General features: G+C 44.6%; 1 protein-coding gene across 14 annotated transcripts in view; it reads left to right on the forward strand.

Annotated features, from left to right (window-relative positions):
- SCMH1 (Scm polycomb group protein homolog 1) overlaps nt 1-24,057 on the forward strand; it is a 162,519-nt gene that overhangs the window by 121,735 nt on the left and 16,727 nt on the right. For 13 of the 14 annotated variants that reach the window (XM_090056597.1, XM_090056600.1, XM_090056610.1 and 10 more), the window contains 2 exons: nt 1,130-1,315; nt 8,413-8,544. In XM_090056597.1, coding sequence (XP_089912723.1) covers nt 1,130-1,315; nt 8,413-8,544 — 318 coding nt within the window. The remainder of the gene's footprint in view (nt 1-1,129; nt 1,316-8,412; nt 8,545-24,057) is intronic. The other variant, XM_090056608.1, reaches the window with a different exon arrangement.

The following is a 24,057-nucleotide window of genomic DNA, read 5'->3' on the forward strand; positions in this document are numbered from 1 at the left end:
CTGATTTAGTTAGCGTATAAGGTACAAATCAATCCTGCCTTTTGCCTCACTTGAGACTAACATAGCTAGCTACCTCTCTCAGTGCTTGAAAATGTCAACGTGAGTCCTGCTGAGGCAAAGCAGGGAGATTTCCACAGGTCTAACACAATATGCTGCTAAGTGTAAATTCTTCTCTCTTCCCTTTACGAGTGCAGCTTCACCGTGTCTGAAGTCCAGGAGCCATATAAATCTCTGACTAATCAACTCCTTTCACTGACTCCCCTTCTCTACCATATCTGATGTCGGCTTTTTACTAACTTAGCATTATTTTGCCTCTGTCTCCTCACCTCCATGCTACCAGCAATGCTTGTCTTCACCCCCACCTTTACTCTTGGAAAATCACTACACTGCTCTTGAACGGAGAGGCAAGGGTTAGAGAGTGCACAGAGAGTTCCAGTTAAACCAAAGACTTCCGTTTATTCTTTCTCATGTAGTGTTTGGATAGCTGAAATGACAACACTCAGTGGGTGACTTAGCTCAGAGTTTTCCTCTTGGCAGCCCTCCCACCTCAGCTGGAGGGGAAAGCAGTGTTCTGTCTTGTCTTAAAATAGGAGAGCTGCAGTTCATGTTCCACCCTGCAGCTACATTGTTTTGCTTCTGACCTTCCAAAGATTGTCAGTCCTCCAGAAGCAGGAGGAAATGGTGAGGGTTAGAGCGGTAGGAATTTTAGTATTTCAGATACAAAAAAAACCAGAAGAAAATTCTTGAAGCTGCTCCCCCCCTTCTTTTCTCCTTTGGTATTTCAAGACCATGTTTATTCCAGGTACAAGGGGCACAGATTGTACTTTGCTTCTCTTGCAGTTTACCTTTAAGCTTTCCACGTACAGCAAATTCACACTCAGTGCTGGGTGTAGCAAACTGGTTCTGGCCTGTCCAAGGGAAGAGAACTCCCTAGTATTTGCCAGGAGAAAGCAGTGGCTTTTGTTTGCTTTAGTCTAACCCAGTGATGCCAAGATACGGAACTGGCTGTGCAACCCCAGGTGTGGCCTCCTGCCTTTCTCTGTATGTGTGTGTGTGTGTGTGCACGCGTGCGTGTGTATGGCGGAGGAAGGGGAGGCTTACAAGCTTAGCTGTGTTTGTTTGTCTCCAGCCGTGTTTGATCGGGAACAGCACACTCTGAACCTGCCAGCAGTAAATAGCATCACCTACGTCCTCCGCTTCCTCGAGAAACTTTGCCACAACCTGCGGAGCGACAACCTCTTTGGAAACCAGCCTTTCACTCAGAATAACCACATGCAGCACTCCCACGAGTACGACCACGACAGGTATTTACCAGGTAGGAGTTGGGGCTGGGGAGGCATTCAGGGGTCCTATTAATTCACTGTGTCCTAACCCAAGTTTTACCCTTCAGCTCAGAGGCAACAGTGGTGCAAATTCCAGAGCCCTGTCTGTGGGGTTTGTTGCATATCAGCTGACACCACTCACATGCTATATGGGTTGTCCTCACTTAGGATTGAAGATTCTGTGTTTTCGGACTGTCAGGTTCATTCATTCTTAGTGTCTCTCTGTCTGTCTTTTCTTTTTTCTATGTACCTTATTCCCTCCCTTTCTCTCCCTTGTTGCTAGTATAAAACATGTGATTTGATCTAGGAAATGTATCCAGTTGGGGATTAGACACTTTGCCTAGAGACAAGTGATATCATTCAGTGTGTAGACTGAAGGTTTAACTAAATGTCCAGTATGGCTATAACTCTTGTCCCTCTAGAAAGCACACCTAACCTCTGGTGCCAGCTCTGGAAACTCAGCCTGCATCTAGGGCCTGGAACTCTGCTTCAGGAGTACTACTCACAAGTAAATCACGTTTCTTTTTGCATGGCTCATTGTCCCATTGTGCTTAAGTGAGGCATTCAAGGCAAGCTGGTTTATATCACTACATACAACAGTTACAAGGTGGTAAAGTATCTCTTAGGCTGAAGTGGTGAACCCTCAAGAAAACAAATCACGTCACACCAAGGACTAAATAGTAACAACTCAGGAGGGGTAACTGCCAAATGAGAGCTACCACAGGGCGAGTTGCACAGATTGACTTTGTGTCTGCAGATTCCCATCACTGAAGAAAGGAAATAAGACTCTGGCTCACCCTTTGTATATCTGAAAAAGCTTGTTTTTGATTGGCCATCTTGTCTCTGTGCCCCAACTCCCAAAGTGGCTGACTAGTTTGCTTAACAGAAGTGAAGCCAAGTTCACTTTCTAAAAACTGACTGATTGTCAGACTGCACTGTGAGTGGCCTTGCCTGGGCCAGGGTTGCCAAGGGGCTGGGGCCATGTGAGACGGGGCCTGGGGCCTGGAGAGTGAAGCAAAGGCAAGGGCGGAGGCAGAGAAAGCCAAGCCCAAGCAAGTGGTCCAGGGCTGGAAGCCTGCAGCCAGAAAAAAGGGGAGCTAAAGCCAAGAGAGCTGAGACTTGTATAGGAAGACCGAACTGGATAAAATAACGTCCATGAGACGTGAACATGGCTGCAGGGGAGGACAGAGGCCACAGATTTAACCTTTGAGGTGATTAGGGCCAGTGGGGTTAAAGCCCCAAGGCTGAGAGACTGTGCGTGGTAAGGCCAGAACCCAAACTAGACCGGTTAAGGTGAGGCCAAGAGAAGAAGCAAGTATATAGAGAGGAGCCAAAGCTCCCCTCCTTATTTTTAATGTTGAGGAATGGCAGATGAGGGAGCAGGGTGAGACCCTGAGGGGCTGAACTGTGAGCAAGGCAGGATTAAGGCAGCCACCAGGGGGTGTCATGGCCACCCTCGGGATGTATCCTGTTCCAACATCTAAAGGGGAGCATAGCCGTTGGTGTGCGATCTGGTGGTCTTTATTAAATGTCTAAGTAAATGGCATATAACTGAAATTAACATATTAAATTGAACACCAGAGAAGACCGAAATAGTACACTGAGACACACTGGTATCCTGGTCAGAGAGTCACAGGGCTGGAAGGGACTACAAGACTAATCTAATTCAACTCCCTGCACAGATGTAGGATTTTTTTTCTGTAATCATTCAAGTTAGATAACTGTCTAGTCTTTTCAAACAAGTCTTTCATCCATTGAAGAAGATTTTACAACTTTTCTAAGCTGGTTGTTCTATTTTCTGATTGTTTGTACAGTTGGAATTTTTTTGAGACTTAATTTAAATTGCCTTTACTGCAGTGTTCCTTCAACTTCTTTACAACAGCTTTTATGATATTTGAAAACTGATATCCTCCCCTTTTATCTCCTTTTCTACATACTACTACTTTCAACCTTCCCCTGTACAGCTTGCTTTCCCCTGTACTGCGTCTGGACAGCCAAGTTGTTTACATTCTTTTTAAAATATGGTCCCCAAGACTTCTTTACTTGCTACTCAGAAACAGAAAGAAATTGGCTATAGAATAGATTTGATAGATTTCATAGACATTAGGGTTGAAGATCATCTGGCCCAGCGCCCTGCCCAAGGACCAGAAGTCAGCTGGGGTCAGAGGACCCCAGCAAGATAATCGTCCAAGTGCATCTTGAATGTGTCCAGAGTAGGTGCTTGCACCACTTCTGGGGGCAGTCTATTCCAGACTCTAAATACTTGGATGGTAAAGAAATTCTTCCTTATGCCCAGTCTAAAAGGATCTTCCAGCAGTTTGTGACCATTGGACTATTTTTTCCCTGGGAGAGCCCTGGTGAACAGATGTTCTCCCAGGTCCTGATGAACACCCGTGATGTACTTACAGGCTGCCACGAAGTCCCCCCTGAGCTTACGCTTAGCCAAGCTGAAGAGTCCTGTGTCACTCAGCCTCTCCTCATGTGGCCTGCTCTCTTGACCTCTGATCATGCGCATGGTTCTCCTCTGGACTCTCTTGAGCTTCTCCATGTCCTTTTTAAAGTGTGGAGCTCAGAATTGGATGCAGTACTCCAGCTGCGGCCTCACCAAGGCCAAATAAACCAAGAGATTGACATCTTGGGTCTTGTTTAAGATACATGGGTAGATGCAAGCCAGGGTGTGAAGATGGAAGGCAACTTGGGTGATGGTGATCACAAAATGATAGAGTTTAATTTCATATGGGAAGGAGGCAGGGAGAGCAGCAAAATAAAGACACTGAACTTCAGAAAAAGACTTTAACAGGCTCAGGGGAAAGGTGGGCAGTAACCCTTTGGTAGCAAGTCTTAGGGGGAAAGGAGTCCTGGAGAGCTCTTTGTATTTAAATGAGGCAGTATTTGAAAGAGACAGTACTTGAAGTTGGCCATATTAAGGACACAGCAGCAAACTTGACTTTATACCCTGACTTTAGCAATGCTTCTGATGCATTCTCTCACAACATTATCACAGGTGAGCTAAGGAAGTACAGGTTGGATGAATGGACTATAAGATGGATAGAAAACTGGCTGGATCATCAGGCTTAAAGAGTTGTAATCAGTGGCTTGATATCTAGCTGGCAGCTGTTACCAAGTGGAGTGCTCTAGGGGCCAGTCCTGGGGCCAGTTTTTTCAATATCTTTATCAGTGACCTGGAAGATGGGATAAGAATACACCTTCAGCAAGTTTGCAGATGACACCAAGCTGTGGGGAGTAGTAGATCCGCTGAAGGGTAGGGCTAGGATTCAGAGGGACCTAGATGAATTGGAGGATGGGTTGGGCCAAAAGAAATCTCATGAGGTTTGACAAGGAGAAATGCGCTTGGTACAGAACAGTCCCATACACTAGTGCTGGCTAGGGACCAACTGGCTAAGTGGCTGCTCTGCAGAAAGGGACCTGGGGGTTACAGTGGACAATAACCTGAGTATGAGCCAACAGTGTGCCCTTGTTGTGAAGAAGGCTAACGGCATACTGGGCTGCACTGGTAGGAGCATTGCCAGAAGGTCGAGGGAAGTGGTTATGCTCTTCTGTTCAACACTGGTGAGGCCACATCTGAAGTACTGTGTCCAGTTTTGAGCCCTCCACTATAGACAGGATTTGGACAAATTGGAGAGTCCAATGGAGGGAAATGAAAATGGTTAGGGGGCTGGGACACATGACTTGTGAGGAGAGGCTGAGGGAACTGGGCTTATTTAGTCCGGAGAAGAGAAGACTGAGGCGGGATTTATTAGCAGTCTTCAGCTACCTGAAGGGTGGTTCAAAATAGGATGGAGCTGGACTGTTCTCAGTGCTTGCAGATTGCAGAACAAGGAGCAATAGTCTCAAGTTGCAGCAAGGGATATCTAAATTAGATATTAAGAAAAACTCTCTCCTGAGGAGGGTGGTAAAGCCCTGGAACAGGTTACCCAGAGAGGTTGTAGAATCTCCATCCTTGAAGGTTTTTAAGACCCAGCTAAACAAAGCCTTGGCTGGGATGATCTAATTGGTCCTGCGTTGAGCTAGATGACCTCTTGAGGTTCTTTCCAACCCTGTTTTTCTGTAATTCTATGATTCTGTGATTTTTCTATGAAACTTGCCTGATGAATGGGAAATGCAACAGGAGACTAGCCTGAGTAAACAGTTATATTGCCAATCTCTTTAACTCAAAAAGAAATCTTACAAAAGGTGGAAACTTGGTTATATTACTAGGCAATAATTTAAGAATAACACATGGGTATGCAGGGAGAAAATCAGGAAGGGCAAGATATATTTGAGGTGGAACTGGCAAGGGACATAAAAGGGATGCTGCAAGTAGGTGAGAAATAAGAGGAAAACCAAAGGAAGTATTGGTCCTTATTGTATGCAAAAGGCAAACTAGTTATGGATGATGCAGAGAAAGCTGAAATACTTAACTCTTCCTTTACTTCAGTCTTTACAAGTAAATTCAGCTGCCATATGCAGTTGGCAGCAAAGATAGGGAAGGAAAAAAACAGCTTAGAGTAGTGGGAGGTAGGTATTACTTACAAAGGCTAGATGCTTTCAAAGCCATGGGGCTGGACCAGATACTAAAGGAGTTAGCTGGGGTAATTGGCTGTCACCTCTGAGAACTGATGGAGACCAAGTGCAGCCCTGGGTGACTAGATAAGGGTAAATATAGTACCCATCTTTAAGAAAGGAAAGAAGAAGAATCCAGGAAATTACAGACCAGTTGGTGTGACCTTGATACCTGAAAAGATCCTAGATCAGATCAAGCGATCTGTTTTGAAGCATCTGGAGGAGAGGAAGATGGTCAGGAACAGCCAGTATGGATTCACCCAGAGCAAGTCATACCTGAGTAACTTGATTTCCTTCTGTGACAAGATGACAGGTTCCATGAATGCGGGGAGAGTAGTGAATGTGATATACCTTGATTTTTAACAAGGATTTTGCCTCCGTCTCCCACAACATCCTCATTAATAAGCGAAAAAAATACAGACTAACTAAAAGAGCAGTCAAGTGGATACCAAACTGGTTGGATTATCATGCTCAGTGGCTTAATGTCTTGTTGAAAGGAGGTATGAAACTGGGATTCACAGGGGCCTGTTGTGGGTCCAGCATTGTTTAAAATCCTTACTAATGATTTGAATGATGGAATTGAGTTTGTGCTTAGTAAATTTGTGGATGACAACAAATCAGTTGGAGTTGTAGATGCTCTGGAGGGTAGGACTAGGATCCAGAAAGACCTGGACAAATTTGAGAAATATTTTGTAAACAACCAGATGAGATCCAATAGGGATAAGTGCAGAATCCTGCACTTAGGATGAAATAATTGCATGCACAAATACAGGCCAGGGAATGATTGGCTAGGCTGCAGTATTGCAGAGAAGGTCCTGTAGTAGTCAGTAGATCATAAACTGAATATAAACCAACAGTGTAGCATGATTGTTGCAAAAAAAAAGCCAACAGCACACTGGGTTTTATTAATAAGAATGTCACTTGCAAATCAGGAGAAGCAATTCTTTCACTCTATTTGGCACTGGTGAGTACTGAGGTACTATGTCCGGTTTTGGGCCACACATTTTGAGAAAGATGTGGGCATATTAGAGTCCAACAGAGAGCAACAAAAATGACTAGAGGTCTAGGAAAATGACGTGGAAAAGCTGGAAGAACTAGGGTTGTTTAGTTTGAAGAAGATAACGGTCCTCAAATGTCTGAAGGGTGAGTACAGAGGAGGGGGAGGTAGACTTTTTTCTGTTGTTGTCATGGGGGATAGGACTAGGGGTAATTGCCTCAAGATTCAGCAGGGGAAATTTAGGTTGGATTATGAAAGTGGTCAAGCATTGGCACAGGCCACCTGGACAAGGCATGGAATCTCCATCCCTGGACATTTTTAAGAGTAGATTAGACACTTGACTGAGATGGCTTAGTAATAATCCTGTCTTGGTTTTGGTCCACCAATCTCTCGGCTGGACTTGATGACCTAACTAGGTCCCTTTCAGCCCTATTTTCCTATTATCCTGTGAGCCTAAAGCTAGACATAGCCCTGGAACTGAGGCCCAACCAGCACTAACTAAAGTGATACTATCACCTCTCATATCAAGCTTACAGTGTCTAATTAGGAGGAGATATCAAGCAGGACTCCCTAGCAGTCTGTCCTGGGTCCTGTTTACAATGACTGTATTACTGTAGCCCAGCATTGGATTTACCATTTATGTGACAGCATCTGCTGACTCGCATTGAATTTATGATCCCATTTCCTTCATGTGCTACTGCTGGGCCAAGTTTCTCCCATTCTGTATTTTTCTTTCCTGTGTATAGTACTTTACATTTATATTTGTTCAATTTCACCCTGTGGTCTCTAACCCAGTTCTTTGGTTTGTTAGTATTGCTATGATTTTCTGCTTAGGAAATACTTGGAAGCATCATCCTTGCAAGAAATTGGGAGATGATTATTGTGGGCAGTAAGGTGTACATAAATTTACCATATAGAGTGTGTTGAAAAAGCAGGTCTAGTTTGAAGCCATCTGTGAAGAGATCTTTTAGGATGGTCTGAATATGGCACTAGTGATGCATGGCTTCTGCGTGCAGTACTGGGTACCTCAGCATTCAAAAGGTGCAGGCCTAGCAGAGGAATTTGGAGATCAGCAGTGATGTTTGGGAAGCTGAAGGAAGTAAAAACTCTAAAAACAATTTGCCTGAATGATGAGTAAGGGACGGAGAATTTGCTAATTATTGAAAACCTTCAGTTATATGAAATATATATATATATATATATATATATATATATATATATATATAGACTGCAGAAACAGGAATTGTTTGCGGTAAACAGAGGTCATAATTAGGACATGGTTAATCAAAGGCGATGCTGGGATAAAGCATGACCATAGAATGACCTAAAAAACTCTTAGGTTGGTTCTATCCCTTATCTCTAGTGAAAACTGCGAAGTGAAAAAATAAATGCTAAGAAATGAAAGATGCAGATAGCTTTAAGTATACCAGGCTGGTGCATGGGGTTGGTTGTGGGTTACTGCTGACTCAGGTAGGACTGAATTTCCCAGAAAGTTTCCATTCCTAAGTAGGGCTTGTTCTCTCTTCCTAGACAGAAGCAGTTCGTTAGACGGCACTCTGCAGGGACCAGGCCGGGGTACAAAGCGATACTCCCAAGATTCCCCTCCATACAGTGCTCCTCTCTCCCCCAAGTTACCAAAGAATGACCGTCACCCTTTGGAAGGTGAGCACAGCATCTCTTCCCAAAGCTGGCTTTTTAGAGTTACTTTTAACCCATATAGCATAATTGGATTTCTCAAACCATGGGTTCTGGAAACAGGTTTCCTGTTTCCAGCAGGAGTCACTGCCTAATTCTTCAGAGAAATGTTAAGGAAGTGTTGAACCCCAAGGCAGTCACACAAAGCTATGTGGGGTGGAAAGAATCCTTTCTGACCCCTACCATGATCATCGTAAGCTGTTTTGGCTTCCATTGTGATATTAATGGTCATAAAACTGTCCAGTCATTTTTAGTACATCTGGCAAGCAAGGTGTCTGGCCATATATACCATGACTACTTGCTGCAGTGTGTTCTGCAGGTCATTAGTGCTGGAGGGAACCTATCATCCCTGATAATCAGCATGGATTGGTGCAGAAGCAGCTTTACCGGGATTTACTTCAAAGAACCCAGCATTGATATAACTAACGACACAAAGCAACATGCCTAATCTCTTAGCTCCAGAAGAATTATCACGTCCCACACTGCCAGTCACATGGATGCTTGAAAGGATGCACCCGCTCACATTTTCAAACATAGCTACCCTCTCCAGCATTTCATCTATAAGTACGTGTATGAGATGCCTGGTGTAGTTGAAGGCCTTTCCTTCTATTAGAATTTGAGGCAAAAGATTTAGGATTGTAGATGCTTGCGTTAAAAGCATTCTCAGTCAATGTTTGTGTAATGGAGTGAGAATGTTATAAATGTTACATAGCTGTTACCCACAGGTATGCAGCCTAGTTTGTAAGTGGGTGTGAGCATTAAGTTGCATTGTTTAAAACCTTGTATTCAATAAGTAGCTTGAATACAGCTGTGATTGCTGTGATTAAAGATTTTAAAAGCTATTTTTAGAGTCAAATGGGACTCATCTTGCATTGCACACTGTACTGTAGAATTTTCTTTTGCCAGTAGGTCTTCAAGGAAATACGTATTAAAGCCATGCTAGTTTTGCTCACTTAATCTTTGACCAACTCTAGATTTTTACAGCAGTCAAAGCCTGAAGGCACAAGCTGTATGCTTGGCTTCAGAAAATGCCCCAGGTAATAAGAATGATAAGGATATAAGCCTGCACAGATGTTTAGCCACTAAAGCAACAGCCTTGAGAAAACTGTGGGCTAATTTATGATTCCGAGAGTGCAGTCCTCTAATACAAGAGAATTAAGTCCTTGTTTATGCTGAAGAATTGTTGCCGGCCAGCACAGTTGCCTTTGACCCAGTGCCAAATGCACTGTAGCTATAACCAGAGTTGCTGAAATGGTGTTAAATTTCAGTCAACACTTGCAGCTATGCCCTCTTCAGCTCCAGCTCCAGCTCAGTTTGCAGTATATGCAAAGTCTCAGGAAATCTAACAGTTTCATTGCTCAGGTGGCTTTAGTTTGTTCCTGCTAAGCACAGATATCAAGCTGTCTTTTTGTCAACGCAAACTATATTTAAATAGTTTTGCTTTTTCCAACTGGGAGGACAGCTTCATTGTCTGTGGACAGACCTTTGACTGGCTTTTACAGAATGACTCCCTTTAATAAGAATGTAGTGCTATCTGCACCATACAGCATTGTGTCTTCAACATAAAAAATGATGTTTTTACCCAAGCTTGCCAGCTAGGATAAATATCTTGGCAAAGACATGATCATTTGTAGTTTTATATAATTTAGCAGTTCAAGTTACAGCCTACACAGGGGCCTAGTCTTTAGATTGACCAATAAACTCATGTGACAGTTACAAACTATTCTCCTTTTTAAGCTTTTTCCTTTAATTAGTGAACTCAAATTAACATTATTTTGTGGTGAAGACAGGCCCTATATTAAGAAAGATCATATTTGCTAAGCAAATATACAGCCAACTACGAGTAGACCAAAAGAGCTTCCTATACAGTACCACTAGTCTTTTCCTGATGTGTATTTTACACACTCCAGAATTCAGGAATGGATCTCATACTTCATAAAATTCCCTTAATATATTTTGAAATCCATCAGTCTTCTTCTCTATTAGTTCACTGTAATACACTACTGAATCGGTTGTTAGAGATAACTAACAGAAGTTTTCATTGGCTTCAAAATACACCTTGTTAGGAGGACCATCTTATCCCTTATTCTGAATCCTTAGTTGCTAGTTTTGAGTTGTTGACCTTGCCTAAATTCTTGGGAGCCTCAAAAGTGTTGTAAACCGTGGTAGAATTTTTTCCCTAGAATATGTTCAGTGTTCTGCAGAAGTTATAAATCCAGTAATTAATTGTTCTTGCCTCTGACCTTTCAGCCTAGGATGAATGGAAAGTCCATTGGTTTTAGATATCTAAAATCCATTAAAATAATAAGTTCAATATCCGCTTGGTCTTAAAGAACAAGACCCAAGTGTACAGCTCTCCATTGCACTAGATCAGTGGTTCTCAACCTTTTTAGGATCAAGGCACCCCTAGATAAACTCAGAGTACCCCTTGGTGCTAGCTTTTAGCTTTCACTTGTTTTTTGACTATGGAAAAATAATTGAGCAATACTTCTGTTGCAAAGAACTCACAAGCCATAACAAATTAAAATGCTTTAGATGTTATGGATTCCTATTTGAAACTTCTGGGTTATGAATCATGTGTAGGTATTTACATGCCTAACTCCTAATATTGAATGACATGCTTGAAAAGATCTTGTCACCCTGATTGAAAGTCAGTGTACTAGATTTTGCAGAATGCCCTGCATTTCAGCTGAATCAAGTTGTCTTTTCTACTTCACCACCAAGAAAAGCAGCATTCCCAGTCCACCTTTAACCACTAAATTCTCTTTCATCCTAAGCTCAGGTAGAGGACCCCGGATTCCTTATCTCTTTGACTTTCTACTGTTCTTTAACAATTAGTCAGCTATCCCAACACAAAGTCTGTCAACTTCCATTCTATCAGGAAGGTAAATATAGAAAATAAGAGAAATACTTACTTTTGTAGCCTAGGCAGTATTGGCATGTTCTGGGGATCCAAAGTTTCAGCATTTTAATTTTGGTGGTTATACATATTTCCATGTGATGGAATTTGTTTTTCCAGTTCTCTTCTTTAATAAAAAGGTTCATTTGATTTGCCAACTGAGAAAATAATTGTCAATGATAGTGTGATATGCAACACAAACCCAGAAGCTCTACTGTTCAGACACTGATTATATTTGTCACGTTGGCAGGTTTGTTAGGCTGAGGGGTGACTGAATGCTGTGCATACAGTGTCACTTCAGTGCTTCCTGACCAGTGAAACAGGTCTTGGCATACTTGAAGAATATCTGGTCAGAATATTTTATTTTTCAAAGAGCATATTGAATTCTTTGCTGGGTAAGAACTATTTGAACTTTCCGTAGTAGCCATTGTTACCAACCTTGACATGATAAAGCCTTTGGAGAGTCCAGGCTCCATAGTAGGCACCAATGAGCCAGATCCCTGGCTGGTGACCACGAGTTGTATAATTGCCTCAGCCTGTGTGAATGATAAAAACCATATCTAAAATGCAGGGCAGGAAACTAACTGGTTAGAGGGGCATGTGATTCTTTTGTAGGCAGTTCCACTGACCAGGAGGCACACCTTAAGGATCTGGCGCAGTGAGTTATAATACAATCTAGACTCAGATCCTCCTCCAACCTGCTACAATACCAATCATCGTTAGTGACCTCCAACTCCTCCTGGAAAATAACAACCATCTTGAGATGGTAGCCATTGGGAGACAACCCTGTCTTGGCTTGGCATCTTCAGCAACAGACTACCTAACTCTTATTCTCACCAAGGTACCAAACCTTGCTTCAGACCCAGATGCCAACTGTTCGTCATTATCAACACAGATCACATGATCATTGGACCAAATAACATGAATTATAACATCTGCAGTTTATCTGCACATCTACCATCACTATATATGCTACCATCTGCTTATCTTAAACCTCTGCTATCTGCATTGGACAGCTGCCATTTTTGGTGTGGAGACGCTGATGCATGAGACGCTCTAGGCCCTTTAATTAAGTGGCTCTTGAAACTGCCCTAATTAAAGCATCCCCCCCAACTCCCAGGGCACCTGTATATATGCCCATAAATACTAATTCATTCAGAGAAGCATAACCTTTCATAGGCAAGAGCCTATTTCATCAGGTGCTGTCACTTATGAAAATGTGTTCCTCTCTGAACCCATTAGTCTCAATGTGCCACCCTGGTTAACTTTCTGCCTAACAAAATCAATCAGAGAATGATATAATCCACAATTTTGCAATTTTGTTGGTTTCTGAAGTTGTATTGTTTAAGGACAGCTACTCTGAGGTCAGGGATGGAGCATCCAGGGAAGTTAGTGTTTTGCCATGGACTTTTACATGTTTTTGGAATTGATTTCAAATTGGTGTCCAAATTCATTCTTTTAGATTGGGATTGTCCATCTGGTCAGTGTAGATTGCAGAAGGGCACTGTAAACAAGTGATGGCAAATATGACATTGGTGGAGACTGATGAAGGTGAATGAGCCCCAGATTTGTATTTTGTCTTATTTGGTCCAGTGATCATGAAGTCTGTATTGATGAGGGAGCACAGCTGGCTCCAGGACTATAGCAAGGCCTGGTGACTTGGTGAGAATTGGAGTTTCAAGTAGTCAGTGACTGGATAGATTTTCTGAGGTTGGGAGGCTGTCTATAAGCCATGATAGGCTTGTCCCCCTAGAATCCCTTGAGAAGATCATTATTTTCCAAGAGGGGCTGGAATTTATTAATGATATGTCCAAGGTGTTAAACCCAGGGGCTGTGGGCGACAACCAGAGGGATTCTGTTGTCATTATCATGGATAGGGTTAGTATTTGTAGCAGGTCAGAGTGAGGTTTTTATTTGGCTGTGTTGATTTGAGTGGATATGGTTTTGGGATTATATTGTAAGTGTAGGAGAAGCCCTGTTCTAGATCCCTAAAATGTGCATCCCAGTCAGTAGGATCAAAGCAGATACAGTTGTAATGTAGAGCTTGCCTGTAAACAGTGGGTCTAATGATATCCTTAGGATGAATGCTGGTGGCTTGGAAGTAACTGTAGCAGTTGGTTGGTTTCTAATACAATATAGTGGTGATAGGCAACTTCACTATCCAAGGAATGAATTTACTGTGTCGAGTATTCAAGAGTCAGTTTGAAGGGGTGAAAGTTATTAAAGTCCTGGTGGAATTTCACTCGACATTTCTTCCCATGTTTTCTACAAGTCATCAATGTACGTTAAATATACATGAGGGTGAGAGGGCAGCTTTGGAGGAAGAAGACTTTGAGAACTGTCTGTTTCAGGCCATCTGGCAATGTGGGACTGCTGGAGCACTTTGGCCAGCCAGAGGTGTGGGACATCCGTAGAACTCAGCCTACAGAAATGGCAGCCAGGCCCAGGATCTCCCCCCTGAAATTGGCTGGCTGGCTCCTCAAGTTGGGTAGACCCCTACTTATGGCTTGCAATCCGACTTTATGAGGGAGGTTGTTACTTAGTAGGTACTTAGTGTTTTCTTGTCATCAGGTCTGCTCATAGGTTTTAAGGCTTGACTACCTTTGTGCTGATGTTTATGCCCTACATGCTAATACTGTTCTTACATTGCATCAACATTTCATCTAGCATAAGTACTGATTTCCACTGCACACTGGGCCTGAGACCCTACACATGGCTGCTCTTGGGGTTGTATGAGTCTCATCTCGGGCAGTGGAAGGCCCACATGAGGTGACAGTTTCTCAGACATCTTTCCTGGTTTTCTTTCCAATTAGGATGGTTTCTTTTAGCTAACCAAATGTAGTGCAAGAAAGTTGTCTCTTTGAAATCCCAAACAGTTCACTTCTAGGAATCTCTCTACCCTTATATATGGAGGATTCAGCAAAACAAGCCAGGTTTAAGGTACACATTACTTGTAAACTATGCTTTCCAGTCTCATTGCCTTCGAAGCTTGAGATTATGGCATTTACTTAACTAATTCTCCATCTGCATTTAACTTGCCACTGGATCCATGGACTAGGAGTCACAGCTCTAGTCTGCAATGAAAGGGACTGTAAGAGCTTCCTGACCTAAATCCTTTTACCAAAGGACAAAATAAATCAGAAAGCAGCTTCTGAGTCAGCCATACAGCATTGGTTGTGTCCCATCAAATAATTCTTTCTTAGCTCCTCCTCACTTTCTGAAGTCTATAAGAAGGAACTGATTGAGGTCATGCTGGAAACAGAAAAGGGGTTAAAATAACTCCTAAGGCTGCCTCTGTTGTTTTGGACGCGGTTGCTTCATCTTCAGATCCAACTACTGCCATGAAGCATTGTATTTATTGGCTGTAGTGTTCTGGACTGTTTACAGAAGATGTAATGTATTCAGTTTGAAAGCTTAGGTCCTTCACAGATAAATCATTAGAGAAGGTGAGATTCACCTTTTGAGTAGGTGTCTGTTCACATATTCTCACACTTAGAAGTGCTCAGCCCCCAAGCCTCTAACCACAGGTTTTAATTCAGCAGTACTCATCCCCTCCCCTGAACTCTTCCCCTTTCACTGCTGAACCAGAAGGATAACTGAGAGGAGGCTCCATATCTCCTGTAAACTGCCTAGCTGATTTAGAGCAATTTCTTATTAGCTGGCACTTGAGGTCTTTATTTAGGAACATGTGTCTGGAAGGGGCCTCCTGGGTCATCAGGTCTAGTCCCATGAATTCACAGTTAGTCATTTACCTAAGGCATCCCCAAAATCCCCACATCAAACCCTAACGCACAACAACAAAGCACAATATCCAAAATACCAAAGACTTCTTAAATTTGGCATATTTTTAACCTGTCCATACCTCATAACTTTTCTTTCTGGATCTTTTCTGATTGCCCTTTTATTCACCATTTTTTCCCTAAAAGACCTTAGTCTCTCTCTCTCTCTCTGGATTGTTTGCTCTTTCTGCCCTTTTGAGGGCTTCAGAAGAATTGCTCCCTGTATACACCTTTTTCTTTTTGGTAGTGCCACGCAGCACTGCTATTTTGTTACCCAGTGCTCCGAAGCAGATTACCTTCCATTGCGTTTCTTTGTTCCAGCTGTCACATCATTGCTTTTTTCCCCTCAATTTATTGAAGGATTCTTTCTTTTGTTCTGTCCTTATTGTGGGTCTTCACCTAAAGCGTCAGGCTTCCAAAACTATGCTTCCTGTGAAAAGCTTTTCTTACTTCTGACTCCCTCACTAGGTTGTTTCTACTGTCTTTGGGGATCTGCCCTAACAAGGGCAGCATTTATCAGTATTTTGAGCCCAGAAAAAGTTAAAAGCATGAGATGTAGCCACCCATGGAGCAGACAGCGTGTCAGGCACTACCCCTTCACCCCTGGTAATTGCAGCAGCAGCAGTAGCAAACTGCCTGTGAGGAGCCAGAAGCCCTCTGTGCAGCAGGGAGCATGTGCCAAGAGCTGTTCCTCCATCCCTGGTTGTTACACCAGCATCAGGCTGCCTGTGGGGAGCTGGAAGCCTTTCATGAAGCAGACAGTATGTAGGGAACTGCCCCCTCCCACAGCCCAGCACAGCATCAACCATACAGGCGCAGAGAGAAAGATTTCCAGCTCTAGGTTGCAGTATCGCCTGTAAAGCAGGGAGCCACCCCTACACTCCAGCAGCCCCTGTGTGGAAAGCCAGCCCCGAGGCAGCAATTCCAGGCAGAAAGTACCAACAACAGCTCTTGGAAGAAGTCAGTTATTTTGCCATCAAAAGTTTGAGTAGCCTAGTCCTTGTCACTGTGAGATCAGCTCCCTTCTTTTATAAATTACAGCTGCTGCATGTCTAGCTGGGAAGTCTCAGCCGCAGTCCCCATTAGCTCTCAAGGAGCCTTTGAGAACATTTACTGTGTGGTTAATGTGTTGCAAGGTAATGTTGGAGCCTTCTTCACTAACTACTACACCCCTTGCTTTTTTACAAGCAGTTTTCTATGTACTCTAACCAATAATAATACACTGGTATAAACATAAGCAGTTTTCAAATGTAAGCACTTAAGAAAAGGTCTCTGCATTTCAACCTTGGATTCCCGTTTTCAGTGTCCTAGGTGTTCATGTGCAGCCAAATGAAGAATTAGGTAGCTCCACTTACGCCCAAGCTACACATCACATATATTACACAACTAACTGGTTAATTGCACAATAAATTTAAACCAGCCACATGTGCAAAGTAATTGTTACGCAATAAAAATGACTGTCCCACTATAAAAAGAGCCAACCAGCCGCAAAGTTAGTGCTTGAAAATGTGTAACATCTCTGTAGCTGATTTCTGTCTAGCTTTAATTTGAATGTGTAGTGGGGCTCTTAAATCTGGCTGTATATTGTAGCTAGCTGCCCTACCTCATAATCCTTGTGTTCAACCCAAGTGACAGCTTTTCTCTCAATTCATGCTTTGGAGAAAAGAAGAAACAATGTAATGAAACAATTATAGTAGGCAGAGATTTGAATGTGCCTGTTAGGGAAGTGATGAAGGGGAATTAATAATTAAATAAATTGCTATCTTTGTCCCCATCAACTATAGGCTTAATATCACCAAAAAAATCTGGAGTTCCTTATTGCAACAAAAAAGATTCACTAAGAGGAAATGCACAAACAGTCCTGTTGTTATAAATAATTTATTTTGTATAGTTTCATAGTGCTTAGGGTCAGAAAGGCCCTAAACAGATCATCAGGTTCGACCCCCGCCAGTATCTTCCAGTGTTAAGCACAAAATAGTCAAGCATATGTGTTGAATTGTAAATGATTTTTTACTGACAGCATCTCCACTCAGGGTGCCAAAATTGCTAGTTATACCTCTGACCACATCCACCTCCAGAACTGAATCAGCATTTATATCACTCAAGGTCCATTTCCCCCTCCTCCTTTGGGAGTAGGATTCCTCATGCCTTCTATTTCATGGTCTCTTCTTTCATACCTGGATACTCCTCCACAAGAGGAGGAGGTGAGAATTGTCCTTTTTCTCACTGGGGACCATGCCTCTCTCTGACAGCAAACTGTTAGGGTTATATCAATCCACCTTGAGTAAGAGGTCAAGGATTTAGTTCTCTCAATCTGTGTAGAGTTCTCTGAAAACGGACTTGTTTGTGATGGACCAAAACAGAATGTAAGTGCTCTTGTGTTCCAGGACCAGCTTCCGTCTCTGTTCTAGCACTCTTTCCTGCGTTCTCCTGTTTCCAGGGTAGAAGGCATCTATTGCATATCTTTCGCCAGTAACATTAATGCCACAGGTAATCATGAAGGTGGGGCAGGACTGTGCTAAGGTCATCCTGATAAGTACTAGCCTGGCCCAGAAGAATACAGTTTCAGGATCTATACTTATCCATCTCCTTCTGCTTCCACTCTGTAACCGGCTGCTCCATAACAACAGAGGAATGTTTCACCCAAACTTGTGCTCGTTTCATTTAACCGTTTGGATGCTGGATAGTTCTCACAGGTAGAGTACATCTGTTCCACCTCTGGCAGGAATGCTCTGACTCACAGCAGGAAGGTTCCAGTACACAACTAGTAGGCATGTGCGAAGGAACAAGTATTCGATTCGGATTCAAATTCGGCTGATTCGGAGGGACAGTGATTCGATTTGGATCACTGTCCTGATTCAATTCAGCCGGTTTGGAGATTTGGCGCCGATTCGGAGATTTAGCTGTAGACTATAATGGGGAATCACTAAAATACCTATAACTTTGTGATTTATTTTTTTTTTGCAGATTCAGATGAAAACAGAAGGGATGGTAGCCCCTTCTGAGGGTCTGAAGCCTGCCAGGTTTCAAGGAGATGGGTGCAGGGGTTTCTATGGAAGTGCATCTCAAGGTTCTAAAAGCAAATTAAAAAAAGCAAATAGGTGCAGCGTGAGAAGGGTGGAACTCACTCCATCTGCATGTGGAGCTTGGGGAACCCCAGCAGCAGGAGGTTCACCTTCAAGAACACCAGCTGCCAAAACAGGATACAAGGAGGTGCAGTGGGGTGTCACATCACCAGCAGTGCTGAACACCCTCTCGCTCGGGACACTCGTCAGTGGACAGGACAGGTGTTCCTGGGCAGTGGCTGGATCCTGCCACAGCTGGATACAGGTTGCCCAATAGGCCAAGGGGCCTAATTGCAGTGACTTCACATCCTCAGCAAGATAGGTAGCCACCAAGGCCTCCACACTATCTTCCTGATGGTGGAGTCTGGTATCTCTGGACCCCAACATAGAAGCCATCCCCTTGGCCCACATTGGCGGTGGCAGTGGTTGAGGAAATTGGTTTGTGGTTGGAGTACTGGCACAGGAAAGTGGATCCTCCTCTTCCACGTCCCCCTGCTTCTGCCCTTCTGCCTCCCTGACTCTGTTCACCAGCATCTTCGTCCGGTGATCAAGAGTTTTGCTGCTGCATACGCTCCTCTTCACCCTCGGGTCGCACATGCCTGCCAGCATGTGGACCCTACTGAACTGCAGTGGATGCAGCTGTTTCTTGATGTCCTCCTTCAGCTGCTTCACCAGTGCCTGCAACTCTGGTGAAAGTGGCTTGCCCCAGCCTGGAACATTAAACCCCTAGAACTTCCCTATTTCATTCTTAAGCTCTTTCACTATGGGGATCACCTGGTTAAGGAGGGCATCGCCAGCACTGGGGCTTTCAGTGGCCTCAAACGTCTTGAGGACCACCAAGATCTGGGAGATCGTATCTCACTCTGTTTTGTTAAGGGAGCCACTGATCCCAATCTCCCTGACCAAGGCCATCTCATGGATGGCCTTCTGTTGGTCCACCAGCCTTAAAGTATCAGGTACATGGAGTTCCATCGAATCTCCACATCCTGCATGATTTTGTGCTGTGGGATGCTCAGCTCTGACTGTTTGTCCCGCAGCATCTAGCCCTCCTTAATGCTTTGGTAGAAGTAGCCCGCCACCTTCCTGCATTTTGAAATAATCTGGCTGTTAGTGCTAGCACTGACACCAAGAGCCCTGTCCCCCTCCAACGTGTCCCTGACTACAAGGTGGAACTTGTGTACCATACAGTGGATGCCAACAAAGTTGACATCACACACAACCTTGACCATATTGGCCCCATTGGTGACCATGAACCCACGGGTGAGCTAGCCCTGTCCAACAAGCCACCTCTGCACCATGTGGTTCAAGGCCATCCTGATCTCCCTTGCTATCTAGGACCTATCCATCACCTCAGCTTGAAGGAGAGCCCACTGACGCGCTGTGACTGTTCACATGAGGGAGAAGTAGGCATGGTCTGCACCCCAGCTGCTCGAGATGTCCAAGGTGAAGTGCAAGGCTACCTGCAGACCCGCCTTCCACAGCTCCTTCCTCAAGTACTCCCTGCATGCCTCATACAGGGAGGCCACCACTGTCCTGCTAAAGGTTGTGCATGCGGGCACTTGGTAGGATGGAGCCATGAGCACCATAAGCTGCCTGAACCCTAGAAGCTGAACAACAATGCAACAGTATCGCCGTGCTGGTGAAGTGTTTCACATCCTTGCCCCAGCTGATCTGCCTTTCGCAGTACTAGCAGGTAGCATACCTGGGATCATCTGCCACCTCAAAATGATCCCACACAATGCTTATACCCTCCTGCGTCTGGGTTGAGGGTGGGGATCCTGCCTTATCCCCCTCCTCACCAAGCAGAGGCACAACAACAGGAGAAGCTGAGCCACCTGCCCCCACAACCTCCTCTGAAGTGCCTTCCAGAGAAAGAGACCTGCCTCTAGGGGAACTTTGAGGGGTGTGGAGCACAAACACAAATTCCCCCTCCTTCCCTAGAATTTCCTTTACTGTGGCCCTGAGCTCCTTTGCTTCCAGATCCAGCTCCCGTCTGGCACTGGAAGGCTTACACTGGGAACTGAAATTGGGGTGGAGAATGAAATGCTGCTGCTGGTTAGTGGTGTTAGTGGTGCTGGTGCAGGCACTGCTACCACAACCTTGTTCCGACTAGCGGCAGAAGACTCACCGCTGCCAGGAAAGAGGGTGTGCCTATGTTTGGGGTGGGGGGAACTTGCAGCTGTCCCTCTGCCCCCTCTCCCTCTTCTGCCAGAAGACCTGGCACCTGCCTTTCCAGCATGCTGTTTGGTGTGCTGCAAAATGTGTGCATGTCTGTAATATATGGTGTGCTTTCCTGCACAGTGATGAGACACCTGTCAGGGAAAACAGATTTCTTTTTGTGGAGGGAAAGAATCAAGACAGACTAACAAGAACAAGTAAAAGGAATTTGGGGGAAGAATAAGTTGAAAGGACTGGATAAGAATAACAGTAGGGATTGTAGGGAAGGGTAAGTAGGAAAGGACTGCATACAATTTACAAGAAGAGAGACTAGCTAGCAAGAAACTAGATAGCAATCCAGAGCCTTTTAGACACTGCTGCTCCAAGACAGAGACAGCTCATAAAATGCACAGATCGCTTCTATGTCCCTCCCCCAGAGCCCTGTGATTGGAAAGGAACTCAGAGAAAGACGAGTCACTGGCCAGCTACAAATGTCAGCATCAGAGCAGTCTTTCCCCCTCTCAGCCATTTCCATATATGAAAGATCACCCTTCCTCCTTCTCAGTTTCTGTTTCCTGCAAGCCTTCTGAATCGATTTGGAGGCTTCTGAATTGATATGGACCTTTTAATGGGTCTCCCGGTTCGATTCGGGTTTGGAGATTCAGTGGCAGTCATTTCTGCCAAGAAGTCACTAGGAGTCAAGCCGTGATAGCGTAACCACCGTCTACAGCATCCCATCTATACAAACTAGTTGCCTGTACTTACCTCACGTTCCTGCAAAAGTGGTTTTCAAGTTCCATTTAGTCAGGAAATTTCTATGCTATTCTTGTTCCTGAAGGTGGCGTTTCCCGTGCTGAGACCACTAGCATACTACTTACTCAAAACCAAACCTTTAAAAGGTCTTAATGTTTGTCTGTGGCCATAGCCAAGAGATCTAGGGGATCAGCTGTTTTCTCTCCAAGACTATCCAGTTTGTGGTAGGTGTGCTATGTTTTGGCTGAGGTATGTCCCCCTGGTTTGAACGTTATCTGAGAACTAATGCTATCTCTGAATCCTTGTTACATGGGGTCTCCGTAATAGGTATCTTCAGAGAGGCAACATGGAGTTCAGCCCACATTGTCACTAGACACCATTGTGGAAGTCTCCTGGAGTGACGTACCATCTGTAGAGCAGTAATTGGCTCATTTTTTTTCCTGAAAGACTCCCAAGTTTCTTCCCCAGGTATGTGTGGGGACTGCTTTGAAGTCACTCACATGTGAATGTGTGGAGGTCTTGGAGTGAGGAGTTCTTTGAGATGTGCTGTCCATATGCACATTCAAGCCACACACCCTCTTTCTTTCCCCCCTTCCTCAGAATGTGTCTCTGGAAGGATCTCTGATATTCTGTCCTTTATCCTCTTGATGCAGGAAGGAGTCTGAGGGGAGGGCTTGTAGCAGCCCTCAGGGTACTGCTAAAGTAACAGAGTCTCCAATGAGAGGCTCAGGGGTTGAGCACATCCACGTGTAAGGATGTATACGGACAGCACTTCTCAAAGCACTCCAATAACTGGTAAGTAACTTCCTTTTCTCAGTCCACTTTGAAGTCCTGTCTATCAGTTGCCCTCCAACCTTAAATGGCTTTCAGATACTCAGATTGTTTCAACCTACTCAATTACGCAGTGAATAGAAATAGATGCCTCTGACACCGGTTGTTGTTTTTTTGAAAGGCAAGAATCTAACTTCTTTCTGGTGATCCTGCTACCTTGGGGACTTCCTAAAATGTCAGATACAACAGAACATTCATTGAAATCCTAAATCCACTACCATAGTTTTATCCCTGTTTGTGCTGCTTCCTACAGAGTGTGTTTTCTTCCTCTCTGGTAGCCCAAAGTAGAAAAGGCCTCTGATAGAAGCATGATGGTTAACTTGAATGGTTTCTGCCATTTGGTGCAATCAAACCATCTCCTTTACCCACTTGTTTTCAAAACCACAGTTCTGTGATTGTTGGCAGCCCATTCTGTTCAGTGGGGGCCAACCTTTTCGGCAGGCATGCCACAAAGTAGCCCCATGGAGCACTCTGATCCCCTTCCTCTGTCCGATCTACTGCTTTGCTTTCTGCTTCCTGTCCTGAACGCTCTGCCCAGTCTCCTGTTCTGCTCTGCACTATCTGCCTTTCTCCTCCCTGATCTGCCACATGCCACACAGAGATTGTCCATGACATTTCTGGCACTCATGCCACAGGTTGGCCATTCCTGGCTTAGAAGCTGATAGGATCTTCTCCATATACCATTTAACTTCTTCAAGGAAAGGAGATTCTGCTCCTATTAATTCTTTAATGCAAAAAGAATGTGAAGTTCTGGCTCATGATAGACCTGAGAGCACCTGACTTGTTCATTCACAATTCACAGTTTCATAGTTAGTAGGGTTGGAAGAAACCTGAGCAGATCATCAAGTCCAACCCCCTGCCATGGCAGGAAAGGATGCTGGGGTCAAACGACCCCCGGCTAGGTGATTGTCTAGCCTCCTTTTGAAGATCCCCAGGGTAGGGGCAAGCACCACTTCCCTAGGAAGTTGGTTCCAGCTCCTAGCCGCCCTGACTGTGAAGTAGCGCCTCCTGATGTCTAGCCTGAACCTACTCTCAGTCAGCTTATGGCCATTATTCCTTGTAACTCCTGGTAGTGCTCGGGGGAACATGGACTCTCCCATTGCCTGCTGGTCCCCCTTGGCAAATTTGTAGGTGGCCACCAGATCTCCTCTCAGCCTTCTCTTGTGGAGGCTGAACAGGTTCAGGTCCCGTAGCCTCTCCTCGTAGGGCCTGCCCTGCTGCCCCCTGATCATGTGAGTGGCCCTTCTCTGGACCCTCTCCATGTTGTCCACATCCCTCCTGAAGTGCGGCGCCCAGAACTGGATGCAGTACTCAGACTGCGGCCTGACCAATGTCGCATAGAGGGTGAAGGTCACCCTTGGACCTGCTCGTGATGTATCTGTGGATGCATGACAAGGTGTGGTTAATTTTGCTGACTGCGTCCCCACACTGCTGGCCCATGTTCATCTTGGAATCAATAGTGACTCCAAGATCCTTTTCTGCCTCTGTGCTAACAAGAAGGGAGTTCCCCAGCCTGTAGGTATGGTACTTGTTCTTCCTGCCTAGGTGCAATACCTTGCACTTGTCCATATTGAAACCCATCCTATTCTCATCCGCCCACCTCTGTAACCTGTCCAGATCTAGTTGTAGCTTGTCCCTGTCCTCCAGTGTGCCCACTTCTCCCCACATCTTAGTGTCATCTGCAAACTTGAACAAGGTGCTTTTCACCCCCTCATCCAAGTCGCCGATGAAGGTACTGAACAGTAGGGGCCCGAGGACTGAGCCCTGGAGAGCCCCACTGCTCATGTCCCTCCAGGTCAAAAATGACCCGTCCACCACCACTCTCTGGATGCAGCCTCCAGCCAGTTTGCGACCCATCTGACTGTGTAGGATACCACAGTTGCCTAATTTCTTAATCAGAATGGAGTGGGAGACAGTGTCAAAGGCCTTCCTAAATTCCAGAAAGACTACATCCAACGTGACACCTGCGTCCAAGGCTTTTGTGACCTGGTCATAG

Source organism: Crocodylus siamensis, chromosome 7, assembly GCF_052110815.1.
Source record: "Crocodylus siamensis isolate JL-2025a chromosome 7, ASM5211081v1, whole genome shotgun sequence".
NCBI lineage: Eukaryota > Metazoa > Chordata > Crocodylia > Crocodylidae > Crocodylus > Crocodylus siamensis.